This window comes from Elephantulus edwardii, unplaced genomic scaffold (genome assembly GCF_000299155.1).
Source record: "Elephantulus edwardii isolate Elephantulus edwardi_28Jun2011 unplaced genomic scaffold, EleEdw1.0 scaffold00184, whole genome shotgun sequence".
NCBI classification, from domain to species: domain Eukaryota; kingdom Metazoa; phylum Chordata; class Mammalia; order Macroscelidea; family Macroscelididae; genus Elephantulus; species Elephantulus edwardii.
In genome coordinates, this window is record NW_006399934.1 from 3915583 (window position 1) to 3930818 (window position 15236).

The following is a 15236-nucleotide window of genomic DNA, read 5'->3' on the forward strand; positions in this document are numbered from 1 at the left end:
CTCTTCAGAGTCCTTTTATCTTCAGTAAATCGCAGCAGAATTAAATTCCCAGCCCCAAAGAAACGCATGCCATCCCTTAACAATAACAGCAAACCAAAGCAACCTCAGCATTTAAACTTTCAATCCACTCAACAAAGTGACATAGTAAAAAGAGTCTCTAAAGCTGATAGAATCAACCAGCACTTTCCCTAGCCTATGTTATAGCTGCAAAGCCAGCCTTGTTTCTTCACGAGTAAAAGCTGGGAGTTGAACTAGCAAATTTGTAGGTTTTCTACTGAGTTTTCAGTGGGCTGCCAAGAGAATAAACAGCTGTGTCTTAAACAAAGTGCTCCTTTTTAAACAATGATGCATCTACCCCATTATTCTAGTTAACTGTCAGTCCATCTCATGTGAAATTTCAGATGTGAAATTTTGGCTCACATAGTTTAGGCATGTTGTTAGGAGGGACCAGTGAAGGAAGACGCTCGATAAGATAGTTTAACACAGTGACTGTAGTGCGGGCTCAAGTGTCTTGGAGATGGTGAGGATGGCACAGGATCAGGCAAGTTTCAGATCCGTTGTTTATACGGTTGCTGAGTTGTACTCGATTCTCCTTAGAGCCATACACATCTGAATTTGTTGGCCCTTCTGGTGAGAATTTATTATTACGAGCAATGGGTGATAGAAGGAGAGTAGATAGCTTTAAGCTTTGGTGCTGGAGAAGAGTATTGAATATACCATAGACTGCTAGGAGAACAAACAGGTTTGTCCCGGAGAGGGTGAAGCCAGGCTGCTCCTTGGAGGCAAGGATTCTGAAGCTTCATCTGACAAACTTTGGACGTGTTGCAAGGAGGGACCAGTCCTTGGAGAGGAACATCATGCTTGGGAGGATGGAGGGACAGCACAGGAAAGGAAGATCCTTGATGAGATGGATTGATTCCGTCACTGGGGTAATGGGAATAGGCGTGTCAGAGACAATAAGATTAGCAAGGGATAGAGCAGGGTTTAGGGCTGTTTGGCTGCACATAACAACAACAACAACAGTTACTTGCTATGCATCAGAGAGCTGGACCGTGACCAAAGATGACATAAGAAGAATTAATGCCTTTGAGTTGTGGTGCTGGAGAAAAGAATTGAACATAGCATGGACTGCTAAGAGAACAAAAAGGTTCGACCTTGAGAGGGTGAAACCATGCTGCTCCTTAGAGGCAAGGATTTTGAAACTCCATCTCACATACTTTCATAATGTGGTCAGGGAGGACTCAACCCTGGAAAAAGACATCATGCTTGAAGGGTGGAGAGGGAACAGTGCAGGAGAGGAAGACCCTGGATTTGATGGATTGACACAGTAACTAGGATAATGGGGGTAAATGGGTCAGAGATAGTGAGACTGGCTCAGGAGAGAGCAGAGTTCAGAGCTATTGTTCATAGGGTTGATATGAGTCGCAAGCAACTTGATGGCACATGACAACAATAGGTTCTTACACTTACATAATACTTTCATTTTATAAAGCACACATCACTTTATCCTCAAGGAGCACACTTTATATTCCTGTTTTATAGACTGTGGTTGTGGTTGCCAGTGAGTTTTCAAGGCAGTAAATTGCATGGGAGGTGACTGCCGAACTTTCTCCCATGGAGCAGCTGGTGGATTCGAACTGCATGACTTTGGGATTGGAGCTCATAAGTGTCACTACATTAAGATAAACAGAAGGCTCCTGGACACATGTGGTGGACTTGTACCGCATGTAAACAATAATATTGATATTCTTTGTGGTTCCTGTTCACAGTTACCTTTGTACCTTATTGGCTGCCTTCCCAGCAGCTGCTTTCCGTTGACTTCCAGTGGTAGAGAAAATCCTTCAACCTTGCCCTACCCCTTGAGGATCTTGTTTTCTTTAAAAAAGTTAACTGCCATTGTGGCTGCTTCTGCCTTACTTCCTTTCTTGCTGCCATTTTGAATTTCTACCCCTGTTCTTTCTGTGGCTTGAACATTCACTGTTTTGGGTTTGGATTCCCTCCTAGGTCCTAATCTGTGCCCCAGGCTTAATACTTTCCGCATAATAATTTCATTTCCCCCACCTAGAAAACTCTTGAAAGTAAATGCTTCCCACTTCATTTCATGGATAAACTGACGCTCAGATAAACTGACACTCTGTGACTTCATGTCACAGAGTCAGAGACTTTGGAGAGTTGTCAACACTTATTTTATATGAGGTGGAATGTAGAGTCCTCACTCTGCTTTGTGTCTGGACTCTAAGGGCAGAGTCGTCACCAGCACAGAGAACTAATGTTCCCTGCAGGCTTCCTCTCATACTGGTTTCTTTTGACAGCTCAGCTAGGATAGTCTGCCCTTGTTAGCAGCAGAGTAACCACACCAGCTAGATGTGGGAATGACTCCTGAAAAACGAGTCCTTTGTCCCAGTCTGTGCTCTAATGGTCAGACCAAGATCACAAGAGTTGAACTGGCTCATACGTGATCCTAATTGGGATTCTGAGGCTGTAAATCCAGTGGGAGGAGATTGTCCATTTTCTCCCTCAGAGCTGCTGGTTGACTTGAACCACTGAGGTACCACCAGAGCTTGTGTGCTGACCATCTGAGGGAGCACCATGTACCTGGTAGACAGCATAGGTTTGTATATTTTACACTTCCAACAATAATTATTTACAAATTTACTACCCAGTGACTTTTTCCATTAATGAAATGTGTCTGACAGTAAGGAATGCAGAAGTGTGAGGTGAGTGTAATACTGACTGTGATGGTTAAGGTTATTTGCCAACTTGGCTGGACCATGGTTCTCAGTGATTAGCCAGTTATGCAGCTATCTCCCATTTTGTGAACTAATGTAGTCATCTTACATTTTTGAGAAATACCAATTTCCCCACGACAACCTAGACTTTGGAACCTAACCATTATGATAAGTAAGAAGTAAATTTACTGGCTTATCTCTGTGCCCACTCTGCTCTTTTTCTGTCTTGAAATTGACTAGGTTTAAGACACACTCTACACTGATGGCCTTATTAACATTAACCAGGAATAGTCAGCTTCCAAATGGCATTACATCAACAGATAGATTAGAATTCCTAGCACTATATTTTGGAAGGACACAGTACAATTCCTAATAGGCCATTCCCCAGCAAATGCAAAGAGCTCATGAACCAGAGTGCTTCCCACTGAAGTGTAGACTGGTAGTAGCCCAGCTCTTGGGGTTTATTCCCCAGGGGGAAAGTCCCTCAAGGTTTCTGTTTGCAAACCAAAAAACTAACCCGAAGAGAAACTGAAAGACATTGATTTTAGTGTATTGAAATAGGAAACTTTTCATGGGGGGAGCAGCAGCCTGCCAGATTTTTCCATTAAAGGTGTGGGGATAGTAACCACCCTTTTATATCCTTACCTACCCCTCCATGGTTAGGTTAAGGAATGCAAAGGTTAATGAAATATATAACTTAAGGAGAAACCATCATCCACTTGACCTTTATCTAGTTCTATTGGAATGGCTAAAACCCCAAAAGGGCAAGGGTGCTTTTGCCGCATCTGCCCCAGAGCTATTCACTGACAAGGAACTAAAAAAACAGGTCTAAGTACTCAAGTAACTCAACTTAGATGTGACCATTTTTGGCATGTTCACAAACTAGTATCAGCTCTCCATTCTACCAACCTACCATCTCTGGGCCTCACTTTCTTCATTTATAAAATGAAGACATGAACTAGCTGATTGATAAAGGTCTCTTTTGACTGACATAATGTATGCTTCATGGGAGCTGATAAATACCTATTGATTGATTGGTTCATTTGTGGAGCTGGCCATCCCTGTACTAGGCCACCACGTCGGCCTTTTGTGTTCCAGCTGTTGACTACTGCTTTTTTTCTCCAAGGAGAAGCCCCTGCCAGTGAACGAAGGCTCCTCAGTGCTTTGGGCACCATGGCCACATCAGCCCCTCTTCGGAGCCTGGAAGAGGAGGTAACCTGTTCCATCTGCCTCGATTATCTGCGGGACCCTGTGACCATCGACTGTGGCCATGTCTTCTGTCGCAGCTGTACTATTGATGTCCGCCCCATGACGGGGGCCCGTCCCGTCTGCCCACTCTGTAAGAAGCCCTTCAAGAAGGAGAACATACGCCCTGTGTGGCAGCTGGCCAGCCTGGTGGAGAACATCGAGCGACTGAAGGTGGACAATGGCCGACGGTCAGGGGAAGGGGTGCTGGAACAGCAGCACGTCAAGCTGTGTGAGCGACATCAGGAGAAGTTGCATTACTACTGCGAGGATGATGGGAAGCTGCTGTGTGTGATGTGCAGGGAGTCCCGGGAGCACCGGCCCCACACAGCTATCCTGTTGGAGAAAGCTGCGCAGCCCCACAGGGTAAGTCCTCCTCATTCCAAGATGTCACCTTCCTTGGGGGATGCGCACCCTGCGGTCCTTCCAGAGGCAGGACTGGCTAAGACCTCTTGGAAGGTTCCTTTTGAGCCAAGAACTAGAGCCTTAGTCTACCTCCCTGCTCGAGCCCCACCTGTTCTCACTACTTTTCTTTCCACAGGAAAAAATCCTGAACCACCTGACTACCCTCAGGAGAGATAGAGACAAAATTCAGGGCTTTCAGACGAAAGGAGACATTGATATCTTGGCTGCACTGGTATGTGAGACTGATGGGCAGAGGGCATGAGCAAGCAAAGCCAGGGAGCACTTACTGGAGAGGATGAGTGTTGGACAAGTTTAACCCTAATCTTGCTGGTCTGAGTTGTGTTTTATTAGACCTACATTCTCATCTGATCAGTCAGTGGGCTGCTCAGGTGTCAGCTAAGACCCCTTCTCTTTGTTGATCCCCTCAGCTTCAGACTCATGTCTGACAATGGTTGCTATTCTACCAGAGAAAATCAATGTGTAAGGAACCAGGGAAGGTCTTGCTTCATTCTTCAAAGAGTGAAGGAAAGTCCTGATTCCTGAGAGGAGGGGAGTTGGGCTTTGGTGGGAAAGGAGCTGGCTTGAGATGAGAAGTGAGTGGGAGGTTGAGGGGAAGGCCTGATCAAGTGCGTTTACTGTGTCTAATAAATCCCAGGGCAAGGCCACACAGTTGTACATAGTGTGTTTGATTGGAGATGGGGCATGAGTAAAGAAACCGATAAGATTGTTCCAGTTTTCTAGGGGAGTTGTTGGGGGAGTGAGCAGTAAATGCCTGCTGTAAGCAGTTACGCCCTGAGAAGAGGAGATAGGAGCAGCCCAGGCCCAGTGTGCCTCTGGTCATCACTCAGGGTCAGGAAGGGACATGCGGAGGGAACAAGGTGCATTCTTTCAGGACAGGGTTGGGGTGCTCTCAGTTGAGGGGGGACACTAGAAGACTGGTCAAGCTCGAATGATGTTAATCAAGGAAAGCTTCCAGGGAATGGAGAACATATGGTGACTGGTGTCCTAGAGGAAAAAGTGACAGCTCACAAGTGAGATCCAGAGTTCCGCGAAGGGCTCGGCACCATCAGCTCACCTAGAACAGTAATTTAGGCTTTAGTAGCAAAGTGTTGCACAGGTATCAGCCCAATCTGAGAGTGACTGAGCAAATTTATTCACTCACTGTCTTGTCTTTGAAGGCAGGAGGTGGACTAGCACTGCTTTAAAGCTCTTCCCCTGCTTTAAAGCTCTTCCCATACTACTAGTGCCCATCCAGTTGCTGAGTTGACTTAGATTTGTGATGACTCTACGTGTGTTAGAGTTGAACTGTGTTCCATAGGGCTTTCCATGGCTAATTTTTCAAAAGGAGATCTCCAGGTCTTTCTTCTGTGGTGCCTCTGAGCACATCCATGAATGAGGTTAATGAAGGGAGAAGAGTCAGTCAGCCTTGTGCCTTTCTTATGCCAGGACCTGGAGGAATCCTCATCCTGGTTGCCCTGTAACCCTGTGTCTCTCTCCCCTCCCTGCAGAAGAAACTTCAGGACCAGAGGCAGTGCATCGTGACTGAGTTTGAGAAGGGCCACCAGTTCCTGAAGGAGCGAGAGCAGCATCTGTTGGATCAACTGATGAAGTTGGAGCAGGAGCTCACAGAAGGCAGGGAGAAGTACAAGGCCAGGGGAGTCGGAGAGCTCACCCGTTTGGCACTGGTCATCTCCGAGCTGGAGGGCAAGGCACAGCAGCCGGCTGCAGAGTTTATGCAGGTGACAGATTCCCTGGGGCTGGGAGCCGGGAGAGCAGACAATTGGCTACATTAGTAGAGTGACTTCTCAGGGCCTTGCTTTCACACCTAATCACTTACCATGCATCATTTGAGCGGAAAGTGGGGTAGCTATTCTGATGTCATTTAAAAAAATCAAAATTTCTACAATAAAACATTTTTTAAAGTGCTGAAGAAATGAATGGCACGGTCATTTTGCCATTATTATCCTCTCGGGAGCTCTGATGGTATAATATACAGGAAGTTGCACTGCTAATCCACAGGTCTCTGGCAGTGTAAATCCATCAGTGGCTCTGCAGGAGAAGGATGGACAGTCTCCTCCCATGTCATTTACAACCTTGGAAACCCATTGGAGGGTCAGCTGTGAGTCAGTTCAGCTAAATGGCAAAGAGATTTTTTGAGTTTATCAACGTCTGTCTCATCACTGCCACAAGAGCTCCTAACAGGCATTGGCAGCTACCTCTCAAGGAAGCTTTTTATGGATCTTGAGGTATTAAGACTAGTGTCCTGGTCAAAGTGGTTTAAGGAGGGCAGGACAGTGACTTCTTTCAAGGAGTGTCTGAGAGACATAATTGGAGAAAGGAGACAGTTACAGTTTATTTAGGAACTTAGAAATAACCAACAGAGAGATGAGGTAAAGATAAGGTAAGGAACATGTCCTGGAAGAAGTGGCTTTGATGTCCAGAAAGGGAGAAACCTGGACCAAGTGGCTGGCTGATGGGTTGGCATGGTTTGGGGTGGCTGATCCTGTCTATCCTGTCAGCAGTGCAATCACCAGGGTCTCTAGGAAAATGCTCTCCTGGTCAGCAAAAGGGCAGATTGGTTGCCAAGAGGGGAGCGATGACATGACAAGTTCCCCTAGTGTGTGAGCTGGGACAGGGCTCAAGGAGAGGTGGCACTGGCCTGTCTCTTCACAGTGGTGAATGTGGCATGACAGGGATTTTTAGTAATTCGTCCAGCCCAGCTTCTTACTAGTCAAGTCACTGAGATCCAGAGAGTGCAAGTAGCCTGCCCAGGCCAGAAGATCAAGTTAGTAGCTGATCGGATTGCAAGCTCTGGGCTTCTGATACTAGGCTGCAATAATCTTGTTCTCCTGTTATCTTACTTTGTCAAAAAATGATTTCTACCCTTCATTTCTACCATAAGTATGTTTTCTCAGATTTTTAAAAGTCTTGTTCCTTTGAATTTGACTTTTTGGCGGGTCCCTTGCTACCCACCCCCTTCCTGTGACTGCTCACAGCCATGCCCCTGAGATGGCCTCTCCTTCTCTCAAGCTCTCCCATTCCACTGTTCTTTAGTGACAGAATGTTCCAAGTGACAAAATATGCCCACGTGGCTTACTGACCATATCCCAGCTACAACTTCCTTCTTTGACTCAGCATGTTCGTCAGCACACACATCTCAGCTTTGTTATCTACTGACTTAAGGGACACATTGTTGTTGTTATATGCCATTGAGTCACCTTCAACTCATAGTGACCTCTGGGTACAATAGCTCTGAATCCTGCCCTGTCCTGAGCCAGTCCCACTGACTCTGACACATCTACCCCTATTGCCCCAGTTACTGTATCAACTCATTTCATCCGGTTCTCCTTCCCTCCACTGTCCCTCCATCCTTCCAAGCATGATGTCCTTCAAAGACTAGTACCTCCTGGCCATGTGCCCAGAGTATGTGAGACAGAGCTTCAAAATCTTTGCCTCAAAAGGAGCAACTTGGTTTCACCCTCTCCAAGACAGACCTGTTTGTTCTCTTGGCAGTCCATGGTATGTTCAGTACTCTTCTCCAGCACTACAACTCAAAGGTACCGATTCTTCTATTATCCTTAGTCATTGTCCAGCTCTCTAATGGATAACAAGTTTAATTCCAAAGATCATGGCCTGGATTAGATGTACCTTAGTCCGTCCCTAGACTGACACCATTACTCTGTAGGATTTTGGAGAGGTCCCTGACAGTAGACTTCCCTAATGCAATTCATCTTTTGATTTCCTGACTGCGGGTTCCAAGAGTATTGACATTAGAGAGTTTTATCAGAAATTCAAAACCAGAACTCTTGGCTGTTGCTTCATAGTGGGGGCCAGAGTGTAGATCTGATTGCTTGTGTTGCCTGCCTTGGAGCCAAGCCCCCAGTTCTTTCCAAGTCTGTCTAAAGCAACCACTAGTTGCCACAATTCAGTAATTCCATTTGTTGTCCTTAACATTATCCCTTACTAACATTTTATAACGTATTTGTTAAGTTGATTAAGGAGCTTTAGATAAGTCTTGGAGAGAGTGCAGCCAGAGCTTTGAAGGCAAGGATGACAAAGCTTTGTTTCACATACTTTGAACATATGTTAGAGAGGCTATTCCTTAGAGAGAGATATGCTTGGAAAGGCAAAGGGTCAGCAAAAGAGAGGAAGACCCCTCAACCATATTAATTGACACAATGACTGCAGCAGTGGGCTTGAGTCTGTCAGAGATGATGAAGATGGCACAGGATAGGACAGGGTTCAGATCTGTTGTTTTTAGGGTCGCTATGAGTCATGCTTGACTTGATGACAATAACAGTGGCATGGTTGCTAATAGGGAGGACAACTAACAGCATATGTCATGCAAATGACACAGCCTGGCTTTAAGAAAGTGATTTGGATTTAAAGCACTTGCTACAGAAGATCAAGAACTTCAATATAAATTATGTATCAACATCAAGAAAGCAAAAATCCTCACCACTGGACCAATTTTCCCTATCAGGATAGATGGGGAAAAGATGAAAGTTGTCAATGATTTCATCTTAACTTGGATGAAATCTTACAATCGATACCTATGGTAGCAGTGGTCAAGAAATTAAAAAAAATTTGTTTCATTTGGAAAATTGGTCATCAAGGACTTCTCTCAAGTGCTAAAGAGTAATGATGTCAGTTTAAAGACTAAGGTGTGCATAATCCAAGCCATCGTGTCTGGAAGTTTGACAGTGAATAAAGATCACAGAAGAAGAATTGATGCTTTTACATTTTGATGCTGGAGAAAAGTACTGGATATCCTGCTAAAAGAACAATCAAATCTGTCTTAGAGGAAATGCAACCAGAGTGTTCCTTAGAGGCAAAGATGATGAAATTTCATCTTACATACTTGGGGCATGTTATCAGGAGGAGCTAATCCTTGGAAAAAGAGGATATATTAGGAAAGGGAGACAATCAGAAAAAGAGGAAGACCTTTAAAAGAAGGATTGATGCAGTGATTGTAACAATGGGCTCAAGATCATCAGGATAGGGAAGGCTTCAGATCTGTTGTTAATAGGATCATTATGAGTCTTAGTTGATTCAAAGGCACCTAATAACAACTGAAAGATCAGCAATTTGAAGCCACCAGCAGCTTCTCAGAAGAAAGATGTGGCAATCTGCTTCCATAAAGATATAGCCTTGGAAACCCTCGGTGGAGGAGGGAGGAGTTACAGGGTTGTGAGTTCAAATCAGCTTGATGACAATTAATTTGGGCTTTGTTGTGTTATTTGATATATTGCTACCTACTTCTAGAATGCCAGCATACAGAGGCTAGAATTGGTTTCTTATTCTCTGTTCTATCCAAGGTTTCTGAAGCAGTTCTTAGCACCTAGGAAGCACCTAATAAATATTGTGAATGAGATAACTCATTGAGTCAGAACCAACTCATAGCTGGCCCTCTGGGTTTTCTGAAGCTGTAAATCAAGTGGAGGGAGATTGTTCATTTTTTTTCCTGTGGAGCATCTAAAGGATTTCTTGGGCCAGAGAGGTGTGGCCTCTGATTAGCAGCACAGGTGCCTGCGGACTACACCACCAGAGCTCCCTCACTTAGGTCTCTCAGTCACTCACTTATTGCTGTTGAATCAAAACCAACACATAGCTGACCCTCCCTCAGGTTTTCAGAGACTATAAATCACACAAGAAGATTCTGCCCATCTTTCTGCTGCAGAGCTTCTGGTACATTTAAGCCACTAGAGAGGTACCACCTTTGGATTAGCCACATAACTTTCCATGGACTACGTCATCAGAGCTGTGTGGTGGAAGAGAAGGAAGGCAGGATTCATTCATTAATCAGAGTGCTATGGAGGCTTTAGAGTCACCAGAGGGGACCTAACTAACATCTCACAAATGGATCATCTTCTCATTCCAGTGTGCTCACCATCCACCTTCCCTTCACACAGTTAGCATCACTTGTCCTCTCTCCTGCTGAAGCCATGGCCTTGATGATCCTTAACCAGTCTCTGCAGTTGAATTTGCCACTAAAACATTAGGAGTGGATGACTACTCATTTCTATAGCAGCTACCCTATTTCTGACCCCTGTTATCTCACCTTGTCTACAGCAACAGCCTCCGACTATTTTCCCCACCTTTGCATTGCCCCTTAGTCCATTCTGGGAAATGGAGTCCCTTGCTTGTGGCTGTCTGCCCAGGTCGAATTCCAGGAGTTCTGTTACTGAAGAGAAGGAAAGAGTAGGTTGGAGGACACTTGGTTATCTCTATAGGAGGCAGATCACACATTTTCCACTCTCCTACTTGAAATTCTTGGGTAGTTTTTCCCTGGATGAAGAACAAAATTCAAACTGGTACCCACTGCCTAGTAAGCTCTAGTGGACTACTGGCAAGACTGTGCTGCAGTCCCAAAGGCACGTGGTTCGAGACCACAAGCTGCTGCTCTGCAGAAGGAGGATGGACAATCTCCCTTGTGATTAACTGCCTCTGAAAACCTGCTGGAGGGTCAGCTATGGGTTGGTTCTGACCCAACAGTATACAGCAACAGCAACCCACTGCCTATCTAGTCCTGTGTGATCTGGACCTTGACTCCTTTGCCTTTGCCTTTTCACTTCCTCTTTACATTCAACATGGCCAGCACCTTCTCATCCTTCAAATATTCTATAGAAGAGGTCACCTTGCTGCAACAATGAATGAATGGAAATCCAAAGTCTCTATAAACTTTCATTATGATTAATAATAATTAAAAAAAGAGGTCACTTTGCCATTTTTCTGACCCCCTCCAACCCCTTATTTGCTTGATTATTTTGGTGTTGTTTTATATCTGATATTTGGTACTGTTTTAAATCTGACCACTCAGTGTCAGCTTCATTAAGTGGAACCATATTTCTCTGTTCATTTAGTCTCTAACACAGTATGGGATGCATATAAATGAAGGATTTAATTGATTGACATTGATGTTTGTTGTGGGTTTTTTTTTTCTTTTTCAGGACACCAGAGACTTCTTAAACAGGTAAAAGAGCTTTCCTTCCATGTTATGTGTACCGTCAAGTCAGAACTGACCTATAGCTGATCCACCAGCGTCGGTTTTTCAGAGGTAGTAAATCACGTGGGAGGAGATTGCCTATCTTTCCCCCACAGAGCACCTGGTGAATTCAGACACTTCCTTACCATTAAGTATTCTGTGCCTTTATGCTCTTCTTTTTTTCTTACCACAACCTATTTGAATTAATGGAGAGTAATGGTGATGCTCCTCTAGTGTTCATAGGCTTTTCTAAGGCCTGTTATTTAAGAAGTGAATGGCTAGTCCTGCTTTTTAGTCTGTCTTAATCTGGGAGCTCTACTAAAACCTGTCCACCGTCGGTAACCCTTATGGCTTTTGGCACACTAGCAGCACAGCTTTCAGTATCACAGCAACCCACAAGCTATCTCAGTATAGCAAACTAACAGACAAGTGCCGTACCAATTAGAACAGTTAATCCACAGTTAACTCCCTTGGACCAGAAGTCAGGAAATAAGCAGATGCATTGCACTGGGAAAGTTAGGGACCTCTCCATATTATTAAAGAGTAATGATGTCACTTTGAGGACTAAGGTGTGTCTGATTCAGGCCATAGGCTTTCCAATTACTTGCCATCCATATGTGATCTGGACAGTGAATAGGCATGACAGAAAAATTGATGCCTTTGAGCTGTAGTTTTGGAGAAGAACACTGAACATCCTGTGGACAGCCAAAAGAACAAAAATGTCTTATAGAGGGTGCAGTCGGGGAGTGCTCTTTGGAGGCAAGGTTGATGAGGCTTCACTTCACATACTTTGGGCATGTTTCTAGGAGGGGCTATTACTTGGACATGATGCTTGGAAGGGTGGATGGTCAGCAAAAGAGAGGAAGACCCTTGACCAGGCGATTGACTGCCACAATGGGCTCTGGTGTGCCAGGACGTGTGAGGATGGCACAGGATAGGATGGGGTTTAGATTCGCTGTTCATAGGGTTGCTATGAGTCGTACTCAGCTCATTGGCACCTAACAACAAGAGCAGTGGTTATCTAGTAACAGGGAAAGCCTAGGATGTGACTGGCAAGGTTGGAAGTTTGAACTTCCCAGGTGCTCCATGGGAAGAAGATGTGACAGTTGGTGTCCATAGAGATTTACCAAATTGGAAGTCCTAGGCAGTTCTATGTCCTACAGGATTGCTGTGAGTTGGAATCAACCCGATGGCCATGAGTTTAGTTTTTTGGGTTTAAGAATGACACCAGAGACATTCTCACTCAGTGGTTTATTCTGATGCCCCTCTCCTTTCCTTCTGGGAAGTAAAACCACAAATTTTCAGAATTGTCTTAATCTCCACCCCCGCAAGTTCCCTGTATAATCCAAGCTCCTTAGCCAACTGTCTTTGGGATAGAACGGTGTGGAGAGGGTGGACACATGGCTTAGAGGACAGAAGTGATCTGATGAGGAGACATCTGAGGGTCACAAGTCCTGGCTCTGTTCCTTACTGGTCTTGGGCAGTTCACTTGGTGTCTCTGAGCCTGTTTTCCTCTCTGTTGATTGGAGTTAATCATACCTTTTCCATCCCCTTCACAAAATTGACATGAAAATAAAAAGAAGAAAGTGAACATTGAGTAACTGGTTGAATGTCATCATTGCAGGTATCCACGGAAGAAGTTCTGGATTGGGAAGCCCATTACCCGAGTAGTTAAAAAAAAAACTGGCGAATTCTCAGATAAACTTTACTCTCTGCAGCGAGGCCTGAGAGAATTCCAAGGTGAGGGTGAAGGGAGTACTGGGGTGGAGGTCCAGAACTGGGGTACTACTTTGTAAGACAGACCTTGACTCCTACCCTAGCCTCTGACATTGCTCTTTAGAAGTCTGGATATTTTCTCTTTTCTTCTTGGAGTTTCAGGTATGGAACTCTGCCATGAAATGAAAACTCCCCATGTAGGAAATGGGCCCATGTGTTTGCTGAACTTGAGCTTCATAGCTTTCTTTTTCCTTTTCCTTTCCCCAGGGAAGCTGCTGAGAGACCTGGAATATAAGACAGGTGAGTGTCCAAAGGGTTGTTTCCCTGTTTACCTCCGTGAATAGAATACCCTCTGCAGACATTCTGTCCCCTCGACTGTCTCTGAATAGTCCATTCTCTATTGGAACAGGGAGAATTTCTAAGTTGCTAATTTGAATCCCTCCCTTTATATTATTTTCTGCTGCTCTATAGTCTGCATCTGCCAACGACAACAGTCTGTCATCTGCAGTTGAGGCCTCCAATTGATGGCCTGACCTCTGTGGCTGAGTTCCTTAGCTGCCCAACCCAGTGGGTCCTGTGTGGTTGCCTAGGGCCAGAGGCCACGTCTGCACCAGTGGCTTGGCCATGGTCCCTTTGGCCTGACTCTCAGGTTGTTTGACAGTGCTCCTGCATTGTGCAGTGTGGCAGCCAACCTGCTGCGCAGCCATGGACCCCGTGTTGCCTGGGCTGGTCTTCGGAACCACTACTGATAGCATTTCTTCTTCCATTCTCCCCACAGTCAGTGTCACTCTGGACCCACAGTCGGCCAGCGGGCACCTGTTACTGTCAGATGACTGGAAATGTGTGACCTACAGCAGCCTGTACCGGAGTAACTACCTGTACCCCCAGCAATTTGACTGTGAACCTGGGGTGCTGGGCAGTAAGGGCTTCACCTGGGGCAAAGTCTACTGGGAAGTGGAAGTGGAACGAGAGGGCTGGTGTGATGATGAGGATGAGGGGGCTGAGGAGGAAGACGTGGAAGAGGAGGAGGAGGTGGAAGAGGAGGTTGGCTATGGGGATGGATATGATGAATGGGAAACAACAGATGAGGATGAGGAATCATTGGGGGAAGAAGAGGAGGAAGAGGAAGAGGAAGAAGAGGAGGTTCTGGAGAGCTGCATGGTGGGGGTGGCCAGAGACTCCATGAAGAGGAAGGGTGGCCTCTCCCTGCGGCCAGAGGATGGTGTGTGGGCACTGCGTCTCTCCTCTGCGGGCATATGGGCCAACACAGAGCCTGAGGCTGAGCTCTTCCCTGCACTGCGACCCCGGAGAGTGGGCATCGCCTTGGATTACGAGGGGGGCACCGTGACTTTCACCAACGCAGAGTCGCAGGAACTCATCTACACTTTTACTACCACCTTCACTCGGCGCCTGGTCCCCTTCCTGTGGCTCAAGTGGCCTGGGACACGCCTTCTGCTGAGACCGTGAGCCCGGAGGCCTGCCCCTTGACTCCACACTGTAGATGGTTTGGTGTTCAGGAACACCAGGACTTTGTGACCTTGGGGTCCAGGGGCATGGGTGGAGATGGAGAAGACGTGCCTGCTTAGAGTGCCTGGAGCAGAGGAGAGGAGGAACTTGTATCTGCTGCCATCCCTCCCTGTCAGTGTAGCCCTTCAAGGCCACGTCCAGTGCTGTGGCTCCATCTGTTTTGCCCCTGTTCGGCTCTTGAGCATCCTGTGGGGAACTTCAGCCTTGAAATCCGTGAGGGCTTTCTCACTGCCTTCCACCAGCTCTGCTCTGTTGATAAGGGGCCGTGGCTGTGTGTTCTTGCCCAGGGTGGCATCCACTGCTGTCTTGCCCTCTGGGTGAATTAGCTAATGACTACATTTAAGGATTTTTCACTGTTCTCAAATCTCACAGGGTCCCCTGTGCCCAGATCCATTCTGCTGCCTGCCTTCTGCACTCTAACTCAAGAGTTGATACACATGAAAGTGCTAGTGAGGATTTGAGTGTCGCTCTGCTGAGACATCACAGGCCATTCAGAACCAAGCATACAGGAGGTGGCCCTCCCCAGAGCCATCTGTGGCCTTAGGGGAGGCATCTAGGTAGATGTGACACCAGGGGAACAATTGTGGTCATTGCTCAATAACTTCTCTGTAGATTGACCCCCTCTGTGG

General features: G+C 46.0%; 1 protein-coding gene across 1 annotated transcript; it reads left to right on the forward strand.

Annotated features, from left to right (window-relative positions):
* Nucleotides 1-3902: 3902 nt before the first annotated feature.
* Nucleotides 3903-14547, forward strand: TRIM26 (tripartite motif containing 26). The gene is made up of 7 exons (XM_006896228.1): nucleotides 3903-4340; nucleotides 4516-4611; nucleotides 5888-6118; nucleotides 11330-11352; nucleotides 12989-13104; nucleotides 13348-13380; nucleotides 13859-14547. Exons 1-7 carry the CDS (start codon nucleotides 3903-3905, stop codon nucleotides 14545-14547), a joined length of 1626 nt encoding a protein of 541 aa, XP_006896290.1.
* Nucleotides 14548-15236: the final 689 nt, after the last annotated feature.